Source organism: Aotus nancymaae, unplaced genomic scaffold, assembly GCF_030222135.1.
Source record: "Aotus nancymaae isolate 86718 unplaced genomic scaffold, 86718_ANA_hifiasm-v0.15.2.pri h1tg000051l, whole genome shotgun sequence".
Classification (NCBI taxonomy): Eukaryota; Metazoa; Chordata; class Mammalia; order Primates; family Aotidae; genus Aotus; species Aotus nancymaae.
In genome coordinates, this window is record NW_026988465.1 from 21,093,680 (window position 1) to 21,113,123 (window position 19,444).

At 38.7% G+C, this 19,444-nt stretch overlaps 1 protein-coding gene across 1 annotated transcript in view; it reads right to left on the reverse strand.

Annotated features, from left to right (window-relative positions):
• The window catches only part of DCDC2 (doublecortin domain containing 2), a 199,110-nt gene that overhangs the window by 131,881 nt on the left and 47,785 nt on the right, over window positions 1-19,444 (reverse strand). The window contains exons 3-6 of the mRNA XM_012458520.3: window positions 13,390-13,466; window positions 13,138-13,269; window positions 2,119-2,265; window positions 42-96 (exon numbers count right to left, since the gene is read on the reverse strand). Of these exons, the coding sequence (XP_012313943.2) occupies window positions 42-96; window positions 2,119-2,265; window positions 13,138-13,269; window positions 13,390-13,466 (411 nt within the window). The remainder of the gene's footprint in view (window positions 1-41; window positions 97-2,118; window positions 2,266-13,137; window positions 13,270-13,389; window positions 13,467-19,444) is intronic.

A 19,444-nucleotide genomic window follows, 5' to 3' on the forward strand; every position in this document is an offset into this window, starting at 1 on the left:
AAAAATACAGAACATTAATGAGGAAAGCATCTGATACTTACACTCCCTTTAGACTTTCTGGATCCTACAATAGGAGGCAGTGAAGAAGCTTTCTGACTGTGGAAACAAATTGCAGTTTAGAAATCTGGATGTTATTTACAAATAATGTACAATGCAAGATAATTATCATCCCAACCTGGAAGGCAACTGTTTGCTGCTATCCGTGCTTCACAAAAGGTAACCTACACTTTAACATATACTTCCCCAATTTCACAAAGATCACAAAATTTCCAAATTCCATCCCAAAAGATTTTTAATGTTTCCTTGTATACTATTTTAATCAATGTTTACAAATAAGCTTTTAGTATCACCTGAAATTGGTATAGCATTTTTATCCAGATCCCAAAGTGTTCTATTTGCATTTCAAAAAATCATTTCCAAATGTGAGTGATGATTTTTCCAGACTGAGTTAAAAAACAAATTTCCTTTGTTTCTCTGATGTCTACTATGTCTACCTCTGATAGGAGAGTAGAGGTAAAGCACTGCCATTTGCATTCAGGTAGTTTTTAAACCAGCTGTCCTCACCAAAAAATTAAAAATTCTTTTAGACTATAAGTTGTTTTGTTGATATCTGTGTTATTAGGAAAAGACCCATGTTGAAAACCCAACTGAATCTCTCCAAAAATAGAAGGACACATATATAAAAACAATTCTTACTAATTGTGTGAGAAGGACAAATGTGAGTTACAGTTTTCTTATCACCATCAAGTACACACTGTTGCTCACAGCACTTAACCTAGGGTTGCTCAGCAAAGATGGTTAAAGGATTTGATTTCATGGATGGGCAAGATTGGTTAGCAATAAGTCAGCTGGTAAATAATTCAAAAGTGCTAGAAAATCATGTGCTTCTGCACAGTTCAAACACCACTTCTGAAATTCCACGTCATCTACTACTTATTTAGAAGCTCTTGGCCAGCTTCTCCATCAAGTTACACAAATTGTGAATTAATGAAAAACACATTGGTAACATTCTGCTCTATCTCTGCAGATGAAAACCACACACACAAAAAAAAATGGGTTTGCAATGGCAAGGGGGTCACAGGATCTCTGGGAAAAGCAACAGAGATGGATCCCTGTGCACCACGAGCAAGCCGAGCGGTCCTGCGGCAGGGCCCAGAGCTCTTCCTGATGACTCTGCAACATATCTCCTTGGCTGAAATAAAGCATCTTTCACAAATATATGACATTTCATGGAGAAAAACTGCATATAGTACATTATGTACTATATACTTCTAATTATGTAATTAGAAGTATAATCCTTAAAATCTTAAATGCATGAACTGTACATCCATCCTCTCTATTTGCATAAGTGGGATTACGTTGTTTTTATATTTTACAGTTATTATTAAAACAAGTATAAAATAATAGGGTTTTTTTTTTAACGCTCTGGGATGTTTCTATCCAAACCAACTGAAAAGTGATTTGGTCTAGCAACTATTAAGACACAAAAACGCCAGGCGTGGTGGCTCACACCTATAATCCCAGCACTTTGGGAGGCCAAGGCGGGTGGATCACCTGAGGTCAGGAGTTCGAGACCAACCTGAACAACATGGAGAAACCCTGTCTGTACTAAAACTACAAAATTAGCCAGGAGTGGTGCTGCATGCCTGTAATCCCAGCTACTAGGGAGGCTGAGGCAGGAGAATTGCTTGAACCTTGGAGGCCAAGGTTGTGGTGAGCCCAGATTACACCATTGCACTCCAGCCTGGACAACAAGAGTGAAACTCCACCTCAAAAAAACAACACAAAAACTTGTAATAATGTGTGCTGTAGAGAAGCTCATTGCCCTGTATCTTCTTCAAAAGGATAAATTTTTGTATTTACTATAAATTTCGTGCATTCTAAAAAAAAATACTATGAAGTCTTTCATAAATTCCCAGAAATTATATTTTTGTGCAATAACTCTCAGTCTCCCATCATGGCAATAAAAACAAAGATCAATGTATATCATATATGCTTTCCATTCTAAGTAATAAGATTATCAGTTACATAAAATATAATAGTGGTCAGCAAAAGACCCAATGCTATTTCAAGTGATAACTAAAGCATGAGGAATAAATAACTAGAATTGAGACTTACCCATAAGGCCTTCTCATTGTTGACTTATCAAAAAGTAACTCACTGTAAGGAAGTTTCTTAAACTTATCTCTGCCGACAGCCACATAAAACTGCCCATTCTCCAATTCTGCTCCACTCTCAACAAGTTTTCCTTTCAAAGTGTAAAGCCTGTCAAAAATATGAACACCAACAATTAGAATTTTAACAAATATTTAAAGAACTGCTAAAGATTCCAAAGTATTCTGGATACCAAAAAAATTAAAATTACAAAGTAAATAAAAACACTCTGTACTTAATTTAGCACATTTGTTACTATTCTCATTATTGCATTATAGATGCCTCAAAGTCATTAGATTCCACTCAATGCTAATGTCATAATGCAGATACAATGATCACCTTGCTATACACGGTTTCATCCCAATGAGCCTGATGATCTAGCATAAGGATCCCTATCGTTGCCATATTAAAATTTTAGAGGAGAAAAATTAACTTGTACAGATCCTAGCACTTTAAATAAAGCTCTTTTTCCATTGAGCACTGATTCTTCTATTTATATTTTCTTAACACTTTTAAATTTAATTTTCTTAGCATATTCATTAGGCTGGCAAGCTTCTGACTGCATTATGTTTAAGAACAGCTCTCAACCAAAGTATTACATACAAACACACAGAGAACTGGGTCAGAAACAATGGGGTGAGAGGGCAGGAGGGAAAAGAAGCCATTGCCAGGGTTAATGATGCAGAACTGCATAGCATTCGTGCTTCTTTCTTCTTTTGCCATCTCTTCTAAGCAAAAAAAGAGTGAACATTATATCTTCCCAACCTTCCTTTACTGTAAAACTGCTGCTATGAACTACAATATGTTACTTATTAAAAGAACAGTGATAATTTTACCAGATGATTTTAAATGTCCACAGAATTATTTTTAAAGAACAGGAAAATAAGTATTAGAAAACTAAACTAGAAAGACAGTGTGTATATTTGAAGGTTACAAGTAAAAGCTATTTATAAATGGAAGAATTTCAATATCATCAAAAAGCTTTCTGTCTTCCTGTATTACACAATAAGATCAAATGTCATTTACAGAAGCAAAAAAAAAAAAAAAAAAAACACTGACCTCTCAGCTTGTTTACTGATCATGTAAATGACCATATCATACAGAACCATAAAATACAATGAAAATAACCACCAACATTCCTGAAATGTATTTGTGGTTTTAGTTACTATGAGGATGATAAAGTCTCTTTCTTTATCACATTTTACCTCTACTCCTAACAAGTCTAAATATCAACACTTAACCCAGAATTCTGTCTTTTCTGCCTTAACTTAGGCTGGACAAATTGGCCCATGCCTATAGTTCCAGCCATTTGAGAGGCTGAGGCCAGAGGATCACTTGAGCCCAGAAGTTCAAAGTCAGCCTGGGCAATATAGTGAGTCCCTATCTCAAAACAAAAACAAAAACGCTTGACCCAGGTTTCTGAATAGTGACATTATTGACATTTTGGACCAGATAATTCCTTGTTGGAGAGGTGAGCAGGCTGCCCTGTACATTGTAAGATGTTTATTAGCCGCACCCTTGGCCTCCACCCACTAAATGGTGGTAGTAGCCACCCCACCCCCAGTTGAGACTACCAAAAATGGTTCGAGGCACTGCCAAATGCTCCCAAGGGGCAAAATCATGCCTGGTTGAGAACCAATGGCCTAGACCCAAGCATTCTGTTTCCACTTTTCTTCAAAATAGTTATATCTGAATCAGCAATAATTTTATAGCTGGAAATTAAAAGGCAGCACAGCTGTGGACTCTCGAAACAGCCAAGATTTGACTTGTTTCCTCTGCAGATAGGTAAAATATAGTGAATAAATTATTTTTGTTAATACAGACAAGGTCTTGCTACGTTGCCCCCAGGCTGGTTTTGGACTCCTGAGGTCAGTTCAACTGATCCTCCTGTCTTGGCCTCCCAGGGTGCTGGGATTATAGGCATAAGCCACCACACCTGGCCCAGCACTGAATAAATTCTAATTCTTAATTTTAGCCTTCTTTTATGTAACTATTGTTTATTTACTTTCTTCTTTTGCTACAAACACAAGAAACATAAGAAGCAAGTTCAATAAACGTGTATGGGATGCTTTTTATATATGAATATACTGATGCATAGGGAGGGGCCAACCATAAGATTTATTAATGTTAAAGAAAAGTGGTCATGTCCCAAGAGAGCAGCAACCAAATCTCTCATATCTGCCATTACATTAATAATTACATTTCACGTATCCTAAATATATACACACCCAACACAGGAGCACCCAGATTCATAAAGCAAGTTCTTAGAAATCTACTCCCACACAGTAATAGTGGGAAACTTCAAAACTCCACTGATAGTATTAGACAGATCACAAAGGTGGAAAATTAGCAAAGATACTCAGGACCTGAACTCAACCTTGGACCAAATGGATGTGATAGACCTCTATAGAACTCTCCATCCCAAAACAACAGAATATACATTCTTCTTATGGCCACATGGCACATACTCTAAAATCAACCAAAAAGCCAAACATAAAACAATCCTCAGCAAATGCAAAAGAATTGAAATCATACCAAACTCACTCTCAGATTGCAGCACAATAAAAACAGAAATCAAGACTTTAAAAATTGCCCAAAACCATGCAATTGCATGGAAATTAAACAACTTGCTTCTGAATGACTTTTGGGTAAATAATAAAATTAAGGAAGAAATCAAGAATTTATTTGAAACTGAGAACAAAAACACAACACACCACAATCTCTGGGACATAGCTAAAGCTGTGTTAAGAGGATAATTCATAGCACTAAATGCCCACATCAAAAAGTTGGCTGAGTGTGGTGGCTCATGCCTGTAATCCCAGCACTTGGGAGGCTGAGGCAGGCAGATTGCCTGAGCTGAGTTCCAGATCAACCTGGGCAACATGGTGAAAGCCCATCTCTACAAAAAGTACAAAAAAGTTAGCCAGATATGATGGTACACTCCTGTAGTCCCAGCTACTTGGCTGAGGTAGGAGGACTGCTTGAACCCAAGAGGTTGAGGCTGCAGTGAGCCAAGATCATGCCACTATACTCTAGCCTAGGCAACAGAACAAGACCCTGTCTCCAAAAAAAAAAGTTAGAAAGATCGCAAATGAACAACCTAGTATCACAACTAAAAGAACTAAAGAAGCAAGAGCAAACCAACTCCAAAGCTAGCAGAAGACAAGAAATAACCAAAATCAGAGCTGAAATTAAGGAGACTGAGATGGGAAAAACTATTCAAAAGATCAATGAATCCAGGAGTTGGTTTTGTAAAAAAAATTAGTAAGATAGGCCGGTAGCTGAATTAATAAAGGAGAAAAGAGAGAAGACCCAAATGAACAAATTAGTAAAGACAAAGGAGATGTTACCACTGATCCTACAGAAATAAAAATAACCATCAGAAACTGCAACCTCTGTACACACTAGAAAACCTAAAAGGGATGGATAAATTCCTGGACACATACATCCCCCAAGACTGCGCCTACCAATCAAAAAGAGCCTAGGACCAGACAGTTTCATGGCCAAATTCTACCAGATGTACAAAGAAGTGGTACCATTTCTAGTGAAAATACTCCAAAAAATTGAGGAGGAGGGACTCCTCTCCAACTTATTCTATGTGTCCAGCATCATCCTGATTCCAAACCTGGCAGAGATACAACAAAAAAGAAAGCTTCAGGCCAAGTTTGTTGTCCTTGATGAACATCAATGCAAAAGTCCTCCATAAAATACTCACAATCCAAATTCAGCAGCACATCAAAAAGCTAATCCACCATGATCAAGTAGACTTTATCCCTGGGATGCAACGTTGGCTCAACATATGCAAATCAATAAATGTGATTCACCAGATAAACAGAACTTAAAACAAAAACCGTGAGTTTATCTCAATAGATGCAGAAAAGGCTTTCAATAAAATCCAACATCACTTCAGATTAAAAACTCTCAATAAACTAGGTATCAAAGGAACATACTTCAAAATAGTAAGAGCCATCTATGAGAAATCCACAGCCAACATCACACTAAATGGGCAAAAACTGGGAGCATTTCCCTTGAAAACCAACAGAAGAGAGGGATGCCCTCTCTCACCACTCCTATTCAGCATAGTATTGGAAGCCCTTCCCTGGGCAGTCAGGCAAAAGAAAGAAATAAAGAGCATCCAAATAGGAAGAGAGGAAGGTCAAACTATTCCTGTTTGCAGATGACATGATTCTGTATCTAGAAAATCTCATAGTCTTGGCCCAAAATCTCCATCAGCTGATAAATAACTTCAGCAAAGTTTCAGGATACAAAATCAGTGTACAAAGATCAGTAGCATTCCTATACTCTAACAACATTTGAGCCAAGAATCAAATCAGAAGCACATTCTCATTCATAATTGGCACAAAAAAATAAAATATCTAGGACTACAGCTAATCAGGCAGGTAAAAGATCTCTACAATGAGAACTACAAAACACTGCTTAAACAAATCAGAAATGATACAAACAGAAAAACAGCCCAAGTTCATGGATAGAAAGAATCAATATCATGAAAATGGCCATACTGCCCAAAGTAATTTCCAGATTCAAACTACCAATAACATTCTTCATAGAACTAGAAAAAAAACTATTTAAAATTTAAATGGAACCAAAAAAGCTTAAATAGCCAACACAATCCTAAGCAAAAAGAACAAAGCTGGAGCCATCCCGTTACCCAACTTCAAACTATACTACATGGATTCAGTAACCAAAACAGCATGGTACTGGGACAAAAACAGACATGTAGGCCAATGGAACAGAATAGAGAGCCCAGAAATAAAATAGTACACCTACTTTAATCTGTTCTTCAACAAAACTAACAAAAACAAGCAACAGGGAATCTATTCAATAAATGGTGCCGGGATAACTGGCTAGCCAGATACAGAAGATTAAAATTGAACTCCTTCCTATACCATATACAAAAATCAACTCAAGATGGATTAAAGACTTAAATGTAAAACCCAAAACTATAAAAGCTCTGGAAGACAACCTAGGCAATACCATTCCGGGTGTAGGAACTGGCAAAAATTTCATGACAAAGACACCAAAAGCAATCAAAACAAAATCAAAAATTTACAATTGAGATCTAATTAAACTTAAGAGCTTCTGCACATCAAAAGAAACTGTCAACAGAGTAAACAGATAAACACAGAATGGGAGAAAATTTTTGCAAACTATGCATCTGACAAAGGTCTAATATCCAGCATTCACAAGAAACTTAAATGAACTTACAAGAAGAAAACAACCACATTAAAAAGTGGGCAAAGGACATGAACAGATACTTTTCAAAAGAAGACATACATGTAACCAACAAGCATATGAAAAAAAAAGCTGATCATTAGAGAAATGCAAACCACAATGAGATACCATCTCACACCAGTCAGAATCGTTATTATTAAAAAGTCAAAAAATAGCAGATGCTGGTATGGTTGAAGAGAAAAGGGAACGCTTATACACTATTGGTGAGAGTGTAAATTAGTTCAGTCATTGTGGAAAGCAGTGTGGCAATTCTTCAAAGAGCTGAAAACGAACTACCATCTATATTCTTTTGGTATATGCCAAAAAGAATATAAATCATTCTACCACAAAGATCCATGCACACATATGTTCACTGCAGCACTATTTACAATAATGAAGACAAAGAATCAAACTAAATGTCTATCAATGACAGACTGGATAAAGAAAAAGTGGTACATATACACCACGGAATACTATGCAGCCATAAAACAGAGTGATATCACATCTTCTGCAGGAACATGGAAGGAGCCGGAGGACAGCCTCCTTCACAAACAAACACAGGAACAGAAAACCTAACACCACATGTTCTCACTTACAATGAGGAGATAAACGATGAGAACACATGTACACAAAGAGGGGAACAGCAGGCACTGTGGCCTACTTCAGGGTAGAGGATGGGAGAAGAGAGAGGAATAGTAAAAATAACTATTGGGTACTAGGCTTAGTACTTTAGTGACAAAATAATCTGTACAACAAACACCCATGACACAAGTTTTACCTATGTAACTAACCTGCACATGTTCCTGTGAACCTAAAATACAACTTTAAACAAAAAAAGAAGTTTCTCTAAGCATTCAAGTGTTTGAGCAACATAACTATATTTTCATTTCTATACTTTTACTTGAATATGTTTTATTTCTATGTGTAAATTTTTCCACATTAATATATGCATGAATAGGTATATCTAGCCATGAAATTACCTGTAGATATCTTTGTGTGCTTTATATTATTTATTGGGTAGGTTTACATTTATGTGTATGTCAAATGTCAAAACTATGTATGAAAAAAATTACAATTATTGAGATCTGCTTTCACTTCTGATATCAAAATAAACTCTAGCAAAATCAAAGGTTTAAATAAAATTTTAAAATACAAGGAGAAGACACAGGAGAATATTCTTATAATCTTGGAGTAAGAAAGATCTAAGCAAGTTTTAAAAGTAGTGATTATAAAAAAAAGACTGAAAATTAGATTGCATTAAAATTTAAGATATTTGCATAAAAAAAGAAATGTCAGATGGGCAAGGTGGCTCACACCTGTAACCCCAGCACTTTGGGCTGAGGTAGGCAGATCACAAGGTCAAGAGATCAAGACCATCCTGGCCAACACAGCAAAACCCCACCTATACTAAAAACACAAAAATTAGCTGGGCACAGTGGCACGTGCCTGTAGTCCCAGCCTACTCAGGAGGCTGAGGCAGGAGAATTGCTTGAGTCCAGGAGGTGGAGATTTGCAGTGAGCTGAGACTGCACCGCTGCACTCCAGCCTGGTGACAGAGAGAGACTCTGTCTCAAAAGAAAAAAAAAAAGAAAGAAAGAAAAAAGAAATATAAATAAAATGCAAACTGGAAGTGTACTTAAAACTCACATCAGAAAAGGTCAATTTCCCCAAAAGTCTATGACAGTGGTCCCCAACCTTTCTGGCACCAGGAACTGGCTTCGTGGAAGATAATTTCTCCACGGACGGAATGGGGGACGAAATGGTTATGAAATGTAAGTGTTACACCTCAGATCATCAGGAATTAGATTCTCATAAGGAGCACACAACCTAGATACCTTGCATGCACAGTTCACAATAGGCTTTGCGCTCCTATGAGGATCTGATGCTGCTGCTGATCTGACAGTGGGTGGATCTCAGGCAATGATGGCTCCTGCTACTCACCTCCTGGTGGGCAGTTGGTTCCTAACAAGCCGTGGAACAGTACCAGTCCATGGCCTGGGGGTTGGGGACCCCTGGAGAGTGCCTATAAATCACTAAGATAAATGTGCAAAGGCCATGACAGACAGTTCAGACACAATGGATATAAATATGTGGCATTTATTTACAGAGTACCTTGGTCATTAAGAACACAGGCTCTGGAGCCAGAATGCCTGCTACTCAGCATCACCATAACCCTGGGCAAATCATTTCCCACTATATGTCTCACATCTCATGTCTATTAAAAGACGATAAAAGCACTACTTACCTCATAGGGTTGTTGAGTTAATTAAGTCAAAATATAAAGCACTGAGAATAGTGCCTGACACAAAAGAAGGAGTTTGTGTCCTTTGTAGGGACATGGATGAACCTGGAAACCATCATTCTCAGCAAACTGACACAAGAACAGAAAATCAAACACCGAAGGTTCTCACTCATAGGCAGGTGTTGAACAATGAGAACACTTGGACACAAAGACGGGAGTATCACACACTGGGGTCCATTGCGGGCGCTATGGGAGGGATGGTGAGAGGGAGGGTGGGGGAGGGATAACGTGGGGAGAAATGTCAGGTATACGTGATGGGGGTATGGTGGCAAACCACCTTGCCATGAATGTACCTATTCAACAATCTTACATGATTGGTACCCCAGAATCTAAAGTACAATTAAAAAAAAGAACTTTAAAAAAAAAGTCAATAGATGTTGTTGTATATTAAATAAATAAAAATCAAAAAACAATGAAATGCTATTTTTACTCAACATGAGTGAAAAGACTAAATGTTAGTTTTACTAGACAGGTAACTGTGACAAATAGGCCTGCTCATAGACTTCTGGTGAAAATATAAATTAGGATAAACTCTTTGGAAGACAACTGGCAGTATCTATCAAAATTTTAAGGACATTTGAAACTTAATTCAACAATTCAACTTCTAGACTATTATATCCTGATAAACTTTGCTTATACAAAAAGACATATGCATGTAATAGCAAAAAATTAGCAATGACGTAAATAGCCATCAAACCCAAAGGAAAATAAATCATTCTACCAAAAAGAAGCATGCACTGGTATGTTCACTGCAATGCTATTCATGATGGCAAAGATGTGGAATCAGTCTAGATGCCCATCAATGGTGGACTGGATAAAGAAAATGTGGTACCTATACACCACGGAATACCATGCAGCCATAAAGAAAAAAAAAACGAAATCTTGTTCTTTGCAGCAACATGGATGCAGCTGGAGGTCATAATCCTGAGCGAATTAATGCAGGAACAGAAAACCAAATACTACATATTCTCACTGTAAGTGGGAGCTTAGATATTGGGTACAGATGGACACTAAGACAGCAAGAGTAGACACTGCTGACCACTAGAGAGGGGAGGGAAATAGAGCAGTGTGGACTGAAAAAATTCTTATTGGATACTATGCTTACTACCTGGGTGGCGAGATCTATACCTGAAACCTCAGCATCATGCAATATACCCATGTAACAAACCTGCATATGCATTCCCTGAATCTAAAATAAAAGATGAAATTATGAAAAAGAGGAAACTGATCAAATAAATTAGATTGGAAACACTCATTCTATTTTATAGAATGAGATGTTGTCCAACTAAAAATTTTTTAATAAAAAAATTAGGATTTGGAATACTTTGTGTTAAAACAGAATACTTTGGGCAGGGCGCAGTGGCTCACGCCAATAATCCTAGCACTTTGGGAGGCCAAGGTGGGTGGATCACTTGAGGTCAGGAGTTCAAAACCAGCCTGGCCAACATGGGGAAATCCCATCTCTACTAAAAAAAAATGTTTAAAAATTAGATGGGCGTGGTGGCGGGTGCCTGTAATCCCAGCTATCTGGGAGGCTGAGGCAGGAGAATCGCTTAAACCCAGGAGGTGGAGGTTGCAGTGAGCTAGGATGACATCGCTGCACTCCAGCCTGGGCAACAAGAGCAAAACTCCATCTCTAAAACATAAATAAATAAAAATAAATAAACAGAATACTTTGTAGTCATTAAAAATAATAAAATAGAGGTATCTGTGCTGCTAAGAATAATCTCTAAGATTTAATATTATAGGAAAAAATCAAGGGGGTGTTTGTATACATGTATTTATTTATTCATATGTATATATGTATTTCCATTTATGTTTTTAAAAACTGGGCCAGGCACAGTGGCTCACGCCTGTAATCCCAGCACTTTGGGAGGCCAAGGTGGACAGATTGCTTGACCCCAGGAGTTCAAGACCAGCTTGGGCAACATGGTGAAATCTCATCTCTACAAAAACAAAAAAAAACTAGGTGTGGTGGTGCACGCTACTTGGGAGGCTGAGGTAAGAGGATCACATAAGTCTGGGCAATCGAGGCTGCAGTGAGCTGAAATCACACCATTGCACTCCAGCTTGGGTGACACAGTGAGACCCTGTCTCAAAAAAATAATAAATAAATAAAACAATAAAAAATTAAAAATGTATATGCTTGCATATGCATAGAATATTTCTGGGATGATGCTGAAAAGTACTAGACAGAGCGACTGGGCATGCCTGAGGTAGGATAAATACTTTTTATTTGCACCATATTTGAAATTTTTGCCACATGTAAAGTAGTCCTTTCAATTAAAACACCTAATTATATTTAAAATCTCAATGGCCCTGAGACTGTGGATATTAATATATGTAAATATACAAACATTAATCTATATACACATTTACCTGAAAGAAATAATATTCAATCATTTGAGAACTATTTTATCGTGTGTGTGCATAAAAACACAAAAACTTGAAAGAATGTACTCCACCAAAGCAGTATATACACATACACACTTACAATATGTTGTTCATATAAATACGTTATTCATAACCCTCCTACCTGAGGGAAAATAAATGTCAGCCTCCATCAGGGGATACTTTCATAGGCTTCACAATTTAAAGTTATGATTTTAATCTTCACTTAAATTTCAGAACCTGAGAAAAATGCTTTTGATTTCTTACATTTATATAACTCCACTAAATTATTATTTCTATGGCTCTTCTTTAAACCCACTAATAGTTTAAACTATCAAATAATTATAAATACCTCCTTTTAAATAAAAGGACAATTAAGAGTTAAGAGGCTGGCTCTTTTAAAGAATCCTTCTCGGCTGGGCGCGGTGGCTCACGCCTGTAATCCCAGCACTTTGGGAGGCCGAGGCAGGTGGATCACGAGGTCAAGAGATCGAGACCATCCTGGTCAACATGGTGAAACCTCGTCTCTACCAAAAATACAAAAAATTAGCTGGGCATGGTGGCGCATGCCTGTAATCCCAACTACTCAGAAGGCTGAGGCAGGAGAATTGCCTGAACCCGGGAGGCGGAGGTTGCGGTGAGCCGAGATCGCGCCATTGCACTCCAGCCTGGGTAAAAAGAGCGAAACTCCGTCTTTAAAAAAAAAAAAAAAATCCTTCTCTTCTAAAGTAATGTTGATGCTTGCCGATTTACTCTAAATCAAAAAATAAACATCGTTAATATTTGTGGATGTGCTACTATGTGACAATGACTGTTTTAAGCTCTGTATGTGAATTACCTTATTCCTTAAACAACCCTAGGAGGTAAGTACTACTATATTTCCATTCTACAGATAAAGAAACTGAGGCATACAGAGCCTAACTGGGGAGCCAAAATTCAAATCTACAGACCAGGGACTCCAGAGCCACCTGAGAATATCTTCAACAATATCTTCCAAAGAATAAAATCTTGCCGTTATCTACCAAAACTCCTCCATTTACAAGATTGTTTTGACGCACCTGTGAACAGCACCGCTCCTCAGAGTGACTTTTTCTGTGACCATTTGTAGTACATGATCCCACTGACTCAAGGCTTTCCTGGGGATAAGGAGGCGAGAAGCTGGGTTTATCAGGTCTCCATTTGCAATCAAGCTGGAAAACAGGAGGCAAACCATTTGAAACAGTTATGCCTTGAAAACTGCAACACAAATTCTGTAAAAAAGGAAACCACCAAGCCATTTTTAACCTGAAGTATAAAGGGTTTCAACTTACAAGATAGTGCAGGGCTCCTGAAGTGGTTTTCTAAAGCGAGCTGACACATTGATCCTGCTGTGGATTACTGGTTTTACCTTTAAAAGCAAAGGAAAAAGATACAAATCACTAAGCTCATATTAGCTTTTTTTTCCTATGAGGAAAATCTACAGGTTTCTAAGGAACTGCCTGAGACTGGCTACGCCTTTGTTAAAACCTTGCTTTTTTCCCCATTTATATAAACTCTGAGCTCACCCTTTAGCAATATCATAAGCCCTTAACAAAGCTCTCAAGAAAACAAAGAAACATTTCCCTTAAGCCCTAGGCACACTGCTCATGATCTGTGCCAAAAACAAACAAACAAAAAACCAGAAATCACGGACTATTACAAAAACATTAAGGCAATTTTTAAACAATGCTCTGTGAAAAACAACAATAATCCTATAACATCTTGAGCACCACAATGAGATACCATCTCACTCATGCCAGTCAGAATGGCGATCACTAAAAAGTCAGGAAACAACAGATGCTGCAGAGGATGTGGAGAAACAGCAACGCTTTTACACTGTTGGTGGGAGTGTAAATTAGTTCAACCATTGTGGAAGACAGTGTGGTGATTTCTCAAGGATCTAGAACCAGAAATACCATTTGACCCAGCAATCCCATTACTGGGTATATACCCAAAAAATTATATATCATTCTACTATAAAGACACATGCACACATATGATTACTGCAGCACTATTCACAATAGCAAAGACTTGGAACCAACCCAAATGCCCATCCATGATCGACTGGATAAAGAAAATGTGGCACATATACACCATGGAATACTACATAGCCATAAGAAAGGATGAGTTCATGTCCTTTGCAGGGACATGGATAAAGCTGGAAACCATCATCCTCAGCAAACTGACACAAGAACAGAAAATCAAACACCGCATGTTCTCACTCATAAGTGGGAGCTGAACAATGAGAACACATGGACACAGGGAGTGGACATCACACACTGGGGCCTGTCTGGGGGTGGGAGGGTAGTGGAGGGACAGCACTAGGAGAAATATCTAATGTAGATGACGGGTTGACGGGTGCAGCCAACCCCATGGCAGGCGTATACCTATGTAACAAACCTTCACATTCTACACATGTATCCCAGAACTTAAAGTATAATTAACAAAAAATCTTGAGCTCTGAAGTGCTGTACCTGCAGCCCAAGATACTGTGTCCACCATCTTTCCTCTCCCATTCTCATGCACCTGCTTTCTGATCCTTGGCCCCCACCGAGTGCCTGACCCTACCCTTTTCTCTTAAGACTGACACAAGCAACTTTTCCCAAGTTTCACTTCCTCCTCTATCCCCCACTGAATTCGATGCACTCATACCAGCATCCTCGATTCCTGCAGCCTTTGCAACTTGGTAGATCGATCTGATCACCTTTGCCTTTTTGCTTCCAGGGTCCCAGCTGCTGTTGGAGAGAACCACAGGGCCCCACGAGCAGCCTTCACCTGAGACCGGCTTTCGGCATCGAGCCATGGGCTGAACCTCAGTACTGCTTGCTCAGCCAGTCCTCCACTCCTCCCAGGTGGATTCTTTTTTCCATTTCCCACAGTGGAGAGTCCAAATTCTCACCTCTCACGCTAACCCCTAAAATCCCACTTCAGGTGCACACACTCTCCGCAGATCATTTCATTCCAAATGTTAAGAACTAGAAGCCAGTAGGCATGAAGCCCCTCAACCTTCCTTCCCTCCGCAACCCACCTCATGTGTATCCTCACCATTTTTCCCCTTGTCTGTCTCAGCAGAAGGAACTGTGTGCCTTAACGAAGCTAACCCCCCACCCTTGGTTTTGTCCTCTGCTGTCTCTATTTGTTCCATTCATTTCAGATTCTCCACCTCCACCTGGTGTCTTTAATTTCCCCTTGACCTTATGGCCCCTCTCAGGTGCAGCTGCCATCTCTCTCTTCGTTATTCCTATTCCCACTTCCTCCCTCATAGCCTCTCTTCAGGCTTCTGCCGTCTGGTGTCCACCTTTAACCCTGGAAGATAAATCCTGACTCTCAAGCATGGCCTGCAAGAGCTCCCAGGAACAATCACCGCTTACTTGGTGCCCTCATGTCCCAGCAATACTCCTTCCTTCCACACAGACTCCTCGCCACGCACTGCAGTAGAACCAGCCAGCTCCCCTCCATCCCCAAAACATCACCTGCATCCACTCCTTGCCTTTGACCCGTCTGGCCAATACGCCCTCCTCCTTTCTCCACCTGCTGGAATTGCATCTGCTCGGTAAGGCCCAGCTCAGTGATCACCAATCATTACCCGCTCATTCTGCTTTCACTTTCTATCTCAAACAGCTACTGCTAAGATAGTATTGATTCTTGCACTTTGAGTTTTAGGTGATTTTGCCCCAGGATTTGAAAGGAAAACTTATAAGCAAAGAGCACTAATTTATAAGAATAGGTAACAGTTGTGCTAGATTTCATGGCAAGCACTGTATTAAATAATCTATATGCATTCTATATCTTTTAATCATCAAAACCACGTTCTGAAGTAGTATTACTATAGTCCCAATTCACAGGAAGTAACTGGAGCTTGATTCATTAACTGGCCTAAAATCATACATAATAAGTGGCAGAGATTTAGTGACTGTATCTACGAGCCCCTAATTATCTGCTACACATTTCGCTAGTTATCTTAAAAATCAAATAGTAGCCCTAAATCATTTACAGGACTCCATTCTTGGTATAATTATGCCATCTCTGAGAGAAACAAATATGAGTAATTTTTCTGTGACTCTCCAGTGCCTAAAACAGTGCGTGGCATTGCCTATGAATTGCACAATAAATGTTTGTTACAATTTAATACTCTAGGCTGGCTACAGTGGCTCACGCCTGTAATCCCAGCACATTGGGAGGCTGAGGTGGGCAGATCACCTGAGGTCAGGAATTTGAGACCAGCCTGGCCAACATAGTGAAACCCCATGTCTATTAAAAATACAAAAATTAGCGGGGCATCGTGATGCACGCGTGTAGTCCCAGCTACTCGGGAAACTGAGGCATGAGGATTGCTTGAACCCAGGCAGCGGAGGTTGCAGTCAGCCAAGATTGCACCATTGCACTCCAGCCTGGGCAACAAACTGAGACTCCGTCTCAAAGGAAAAAGAAATGTTTAACAGGTAATGCATGCACCTGAACAAAATTTAAGTGGTTAAAGGGGGTGTACAGTAAAAATGAAGTGCCCTTCCCACTCCTGTGCCCTAATCACCAAGCTGCAACCAGAGTTAGAAATATTCCTTCAAAGATGTATACATATACATGCATATTATCTTCTGTAGATAGCATGTACATATAATTTTTAAATGCAGTGATGTCCTGCTCTACCCATTCTTCAGCACATTGCTTTTTTAATTTAACAATTTATTAAGGAGATTGTTTCAAATTGGTACTTACGACTAAGGGTTATATCATTCTTTTTCCTTTTCAGAGACAGGGTGTTGCTCTGTCATCCAGGCTAGAGTGCAGTGGTGTGATCATAGCTCACTGTAACCTCCAACTCCTGGGCTCAAGCATTCTACTTTAATGAATTATCTACCAGTATACTAAGCACATACTTCATCCTCTTCGCAATCTGTGGCTCTCTAACCATACCCATTCTTGATGGTTTAAAATCTTGTTGGATTACTGAATTAAAGGTGAAGGTGAAGAACTTTAAAAATCTTGTTGCATTGTCTGCAACGTGTTATTTTGCTTTAGAGCATAGATAGCTATAAAGAACATACTGAAATTCATGAAAATACATGATTGTTGAAACAATTATGTGATTTGACTCTGACTGTGTAAATTATTAATTGAATTCCATCAAATCATATGTTTTAAATAATTATTGTTTTCCTCATTCAGCATGGCAAAAGTGTTCCCCAAATATTCATGGTTAAACAGTTGAATTGAAAACTAATCTTAAAGTTATATTTCCTCGAGTTACTATAATTAAAATAACTAAATTATTGTTCTCAGATACAGTAAATATCTGAAAAACTACTCAAAGTGGTATACCTGAATTGTAAAAGAAAAAAAGTAAGATAACTGTATAAAATGCTTCATACTTTTTAAAAACAATACCAGTTTTTATATAAAATGCACTTTTAGCAGACATTTTAAATAATAAACCACACACATAAACCAAATCAAATGGGTATAAGGGGAACTTCTTCAGAGCCCCAATCAGGGATAAAGGGTTGGTCAATTGGGGGTACTCTGGGGACACAATGGCTTTAGATGATAGGGAACATAATGATAAATTAGAATTTTTAAATCAAATTTCTTATAAGTGTATTTTCCATACACTTCCCCTTGCACTTTGAAAATAAATGCTACTTCAGGCCAGGCACACTTTGGGAGGCCAAGGTGGGTGGATCACCTGAGGTCAGGAGTTCACAACCATCCATGGTCAACATGGTGAAACCCTGTCTCTATTAAAAATACAAAAATTAGCTGGGCGTGGTGGGCACTTGTAATCCCAGCTACTCGGAAGCTGAGGAATGAGAATCGCTTGAACCCGGGAGGTGGTGGTTGTAGTGAGGCAATATTGCACCACTGCACTCCAGCCTGGGCGACAAAAGTGAAACTGTCCCAGAAAAAAAAGAAAAGAAATGCTACTTCAAATATGGGGATAATATTAAGTATCAACACTCCTAGTTATATGGAGGTGGACACCTAGAGACAGCAAGAGGTATTCCCACTCAGACCCCCGTGTACCCAGGGATGGAGTTCACTGGTGAGCAGGCGGACCAGCGTTACTTGTGTAATCTGTGACTATGAAACCAATCAAATGGTAAGTTATCATTGCAAAATTCAAACTTTCACTTTGTACTTTGACTTTGTCATTTGAAGAAGAAATCAATACCAAGTAAAAGCAGGACACACTGATGACTGACCTCTTGCTTTGATTCTGCACTGGGCTCAACATTGTCTTGAAAAACCAAGTTTATTTGGATATTGAGAAGTAGGTTAGCCTAGTGAATTAGAGAGAGGAGTCATTCTGGAACAGGCTGAAGAGGCTGACAAAACCCCACTTCTAACCCCTGAGTGGGGATTAGATAGAAGATGGATGGATGGACAGATAAGCAAAATATTTCTTGGAAATATTTCCAAAGTCAAAGATGGCAAAAGTGACTTAACCATGCTTACCGTGCTGGAATGGGATGAGCCAGGAGTCTGATGCAGAATTTGGATACAAATCACATGCTCTTTCCGATATATCACTCTGTCTCTGATATCTTATTTAAATTTAGATTGTGTTTATGTCACAGAGGACCATATAAAAATAACATGCTTCATGTGAACCCAGTAAGTTTACGTAAGTAATTTAAGTCAACTTCACAAATTCCATAACAGTAGGTCTATATCACAGCTGGGTCAACAATAAAGTTAAAAGCTGGATGAATCTGTTTGCTATGAAAAATAAACTCAATGAAACCAAAATTGTTCTTTTAAAAATACATATTTGGGCTGGGCGCAGTGGCTCACACCTGTAATCCCAGCACTTTGGGAGGCCAAGGCGGGCAGATCACCTGAGGTCAGAAGCTCGAGACCAGTCTGGCCAACATAGTGAATCCCTGTCTCTAAAAAAAAAAAAAAAAAAATTTTAAATAAAAATATATATTTGGAATAACATGATGAAGGTTGATAAACTGAATAACTGACTAAAGGTCTGGAATTCTCAATTTTGACACTGATTGCCTAAGTCTTTTTACATGAACCAATTCAACACCTCACACCTCAATTTCTAGACAGCTAAAAGTAGGAATAATCCTGCTAAACTAGCCCAAAGGGAGGCTCCATGAACTAATTAATAAAGTAGCAGTATCACTCCTGGGGCTGTAAACTGAACGCTTCAGAGAATCCATCTGCCTCAAATCTCAGCACTCACCACATCTTGAATACCTGGTCCAGAAACACCAAACTCAGTCTAAGGAGGAGAGGAAAGGATGCTGTTAAATGATACCATCACAAAAATCTAATGACCACTAACCTCTTAGAATAACTGATTATACAATTTAAAAGTGTAGTTTTCAATAACTT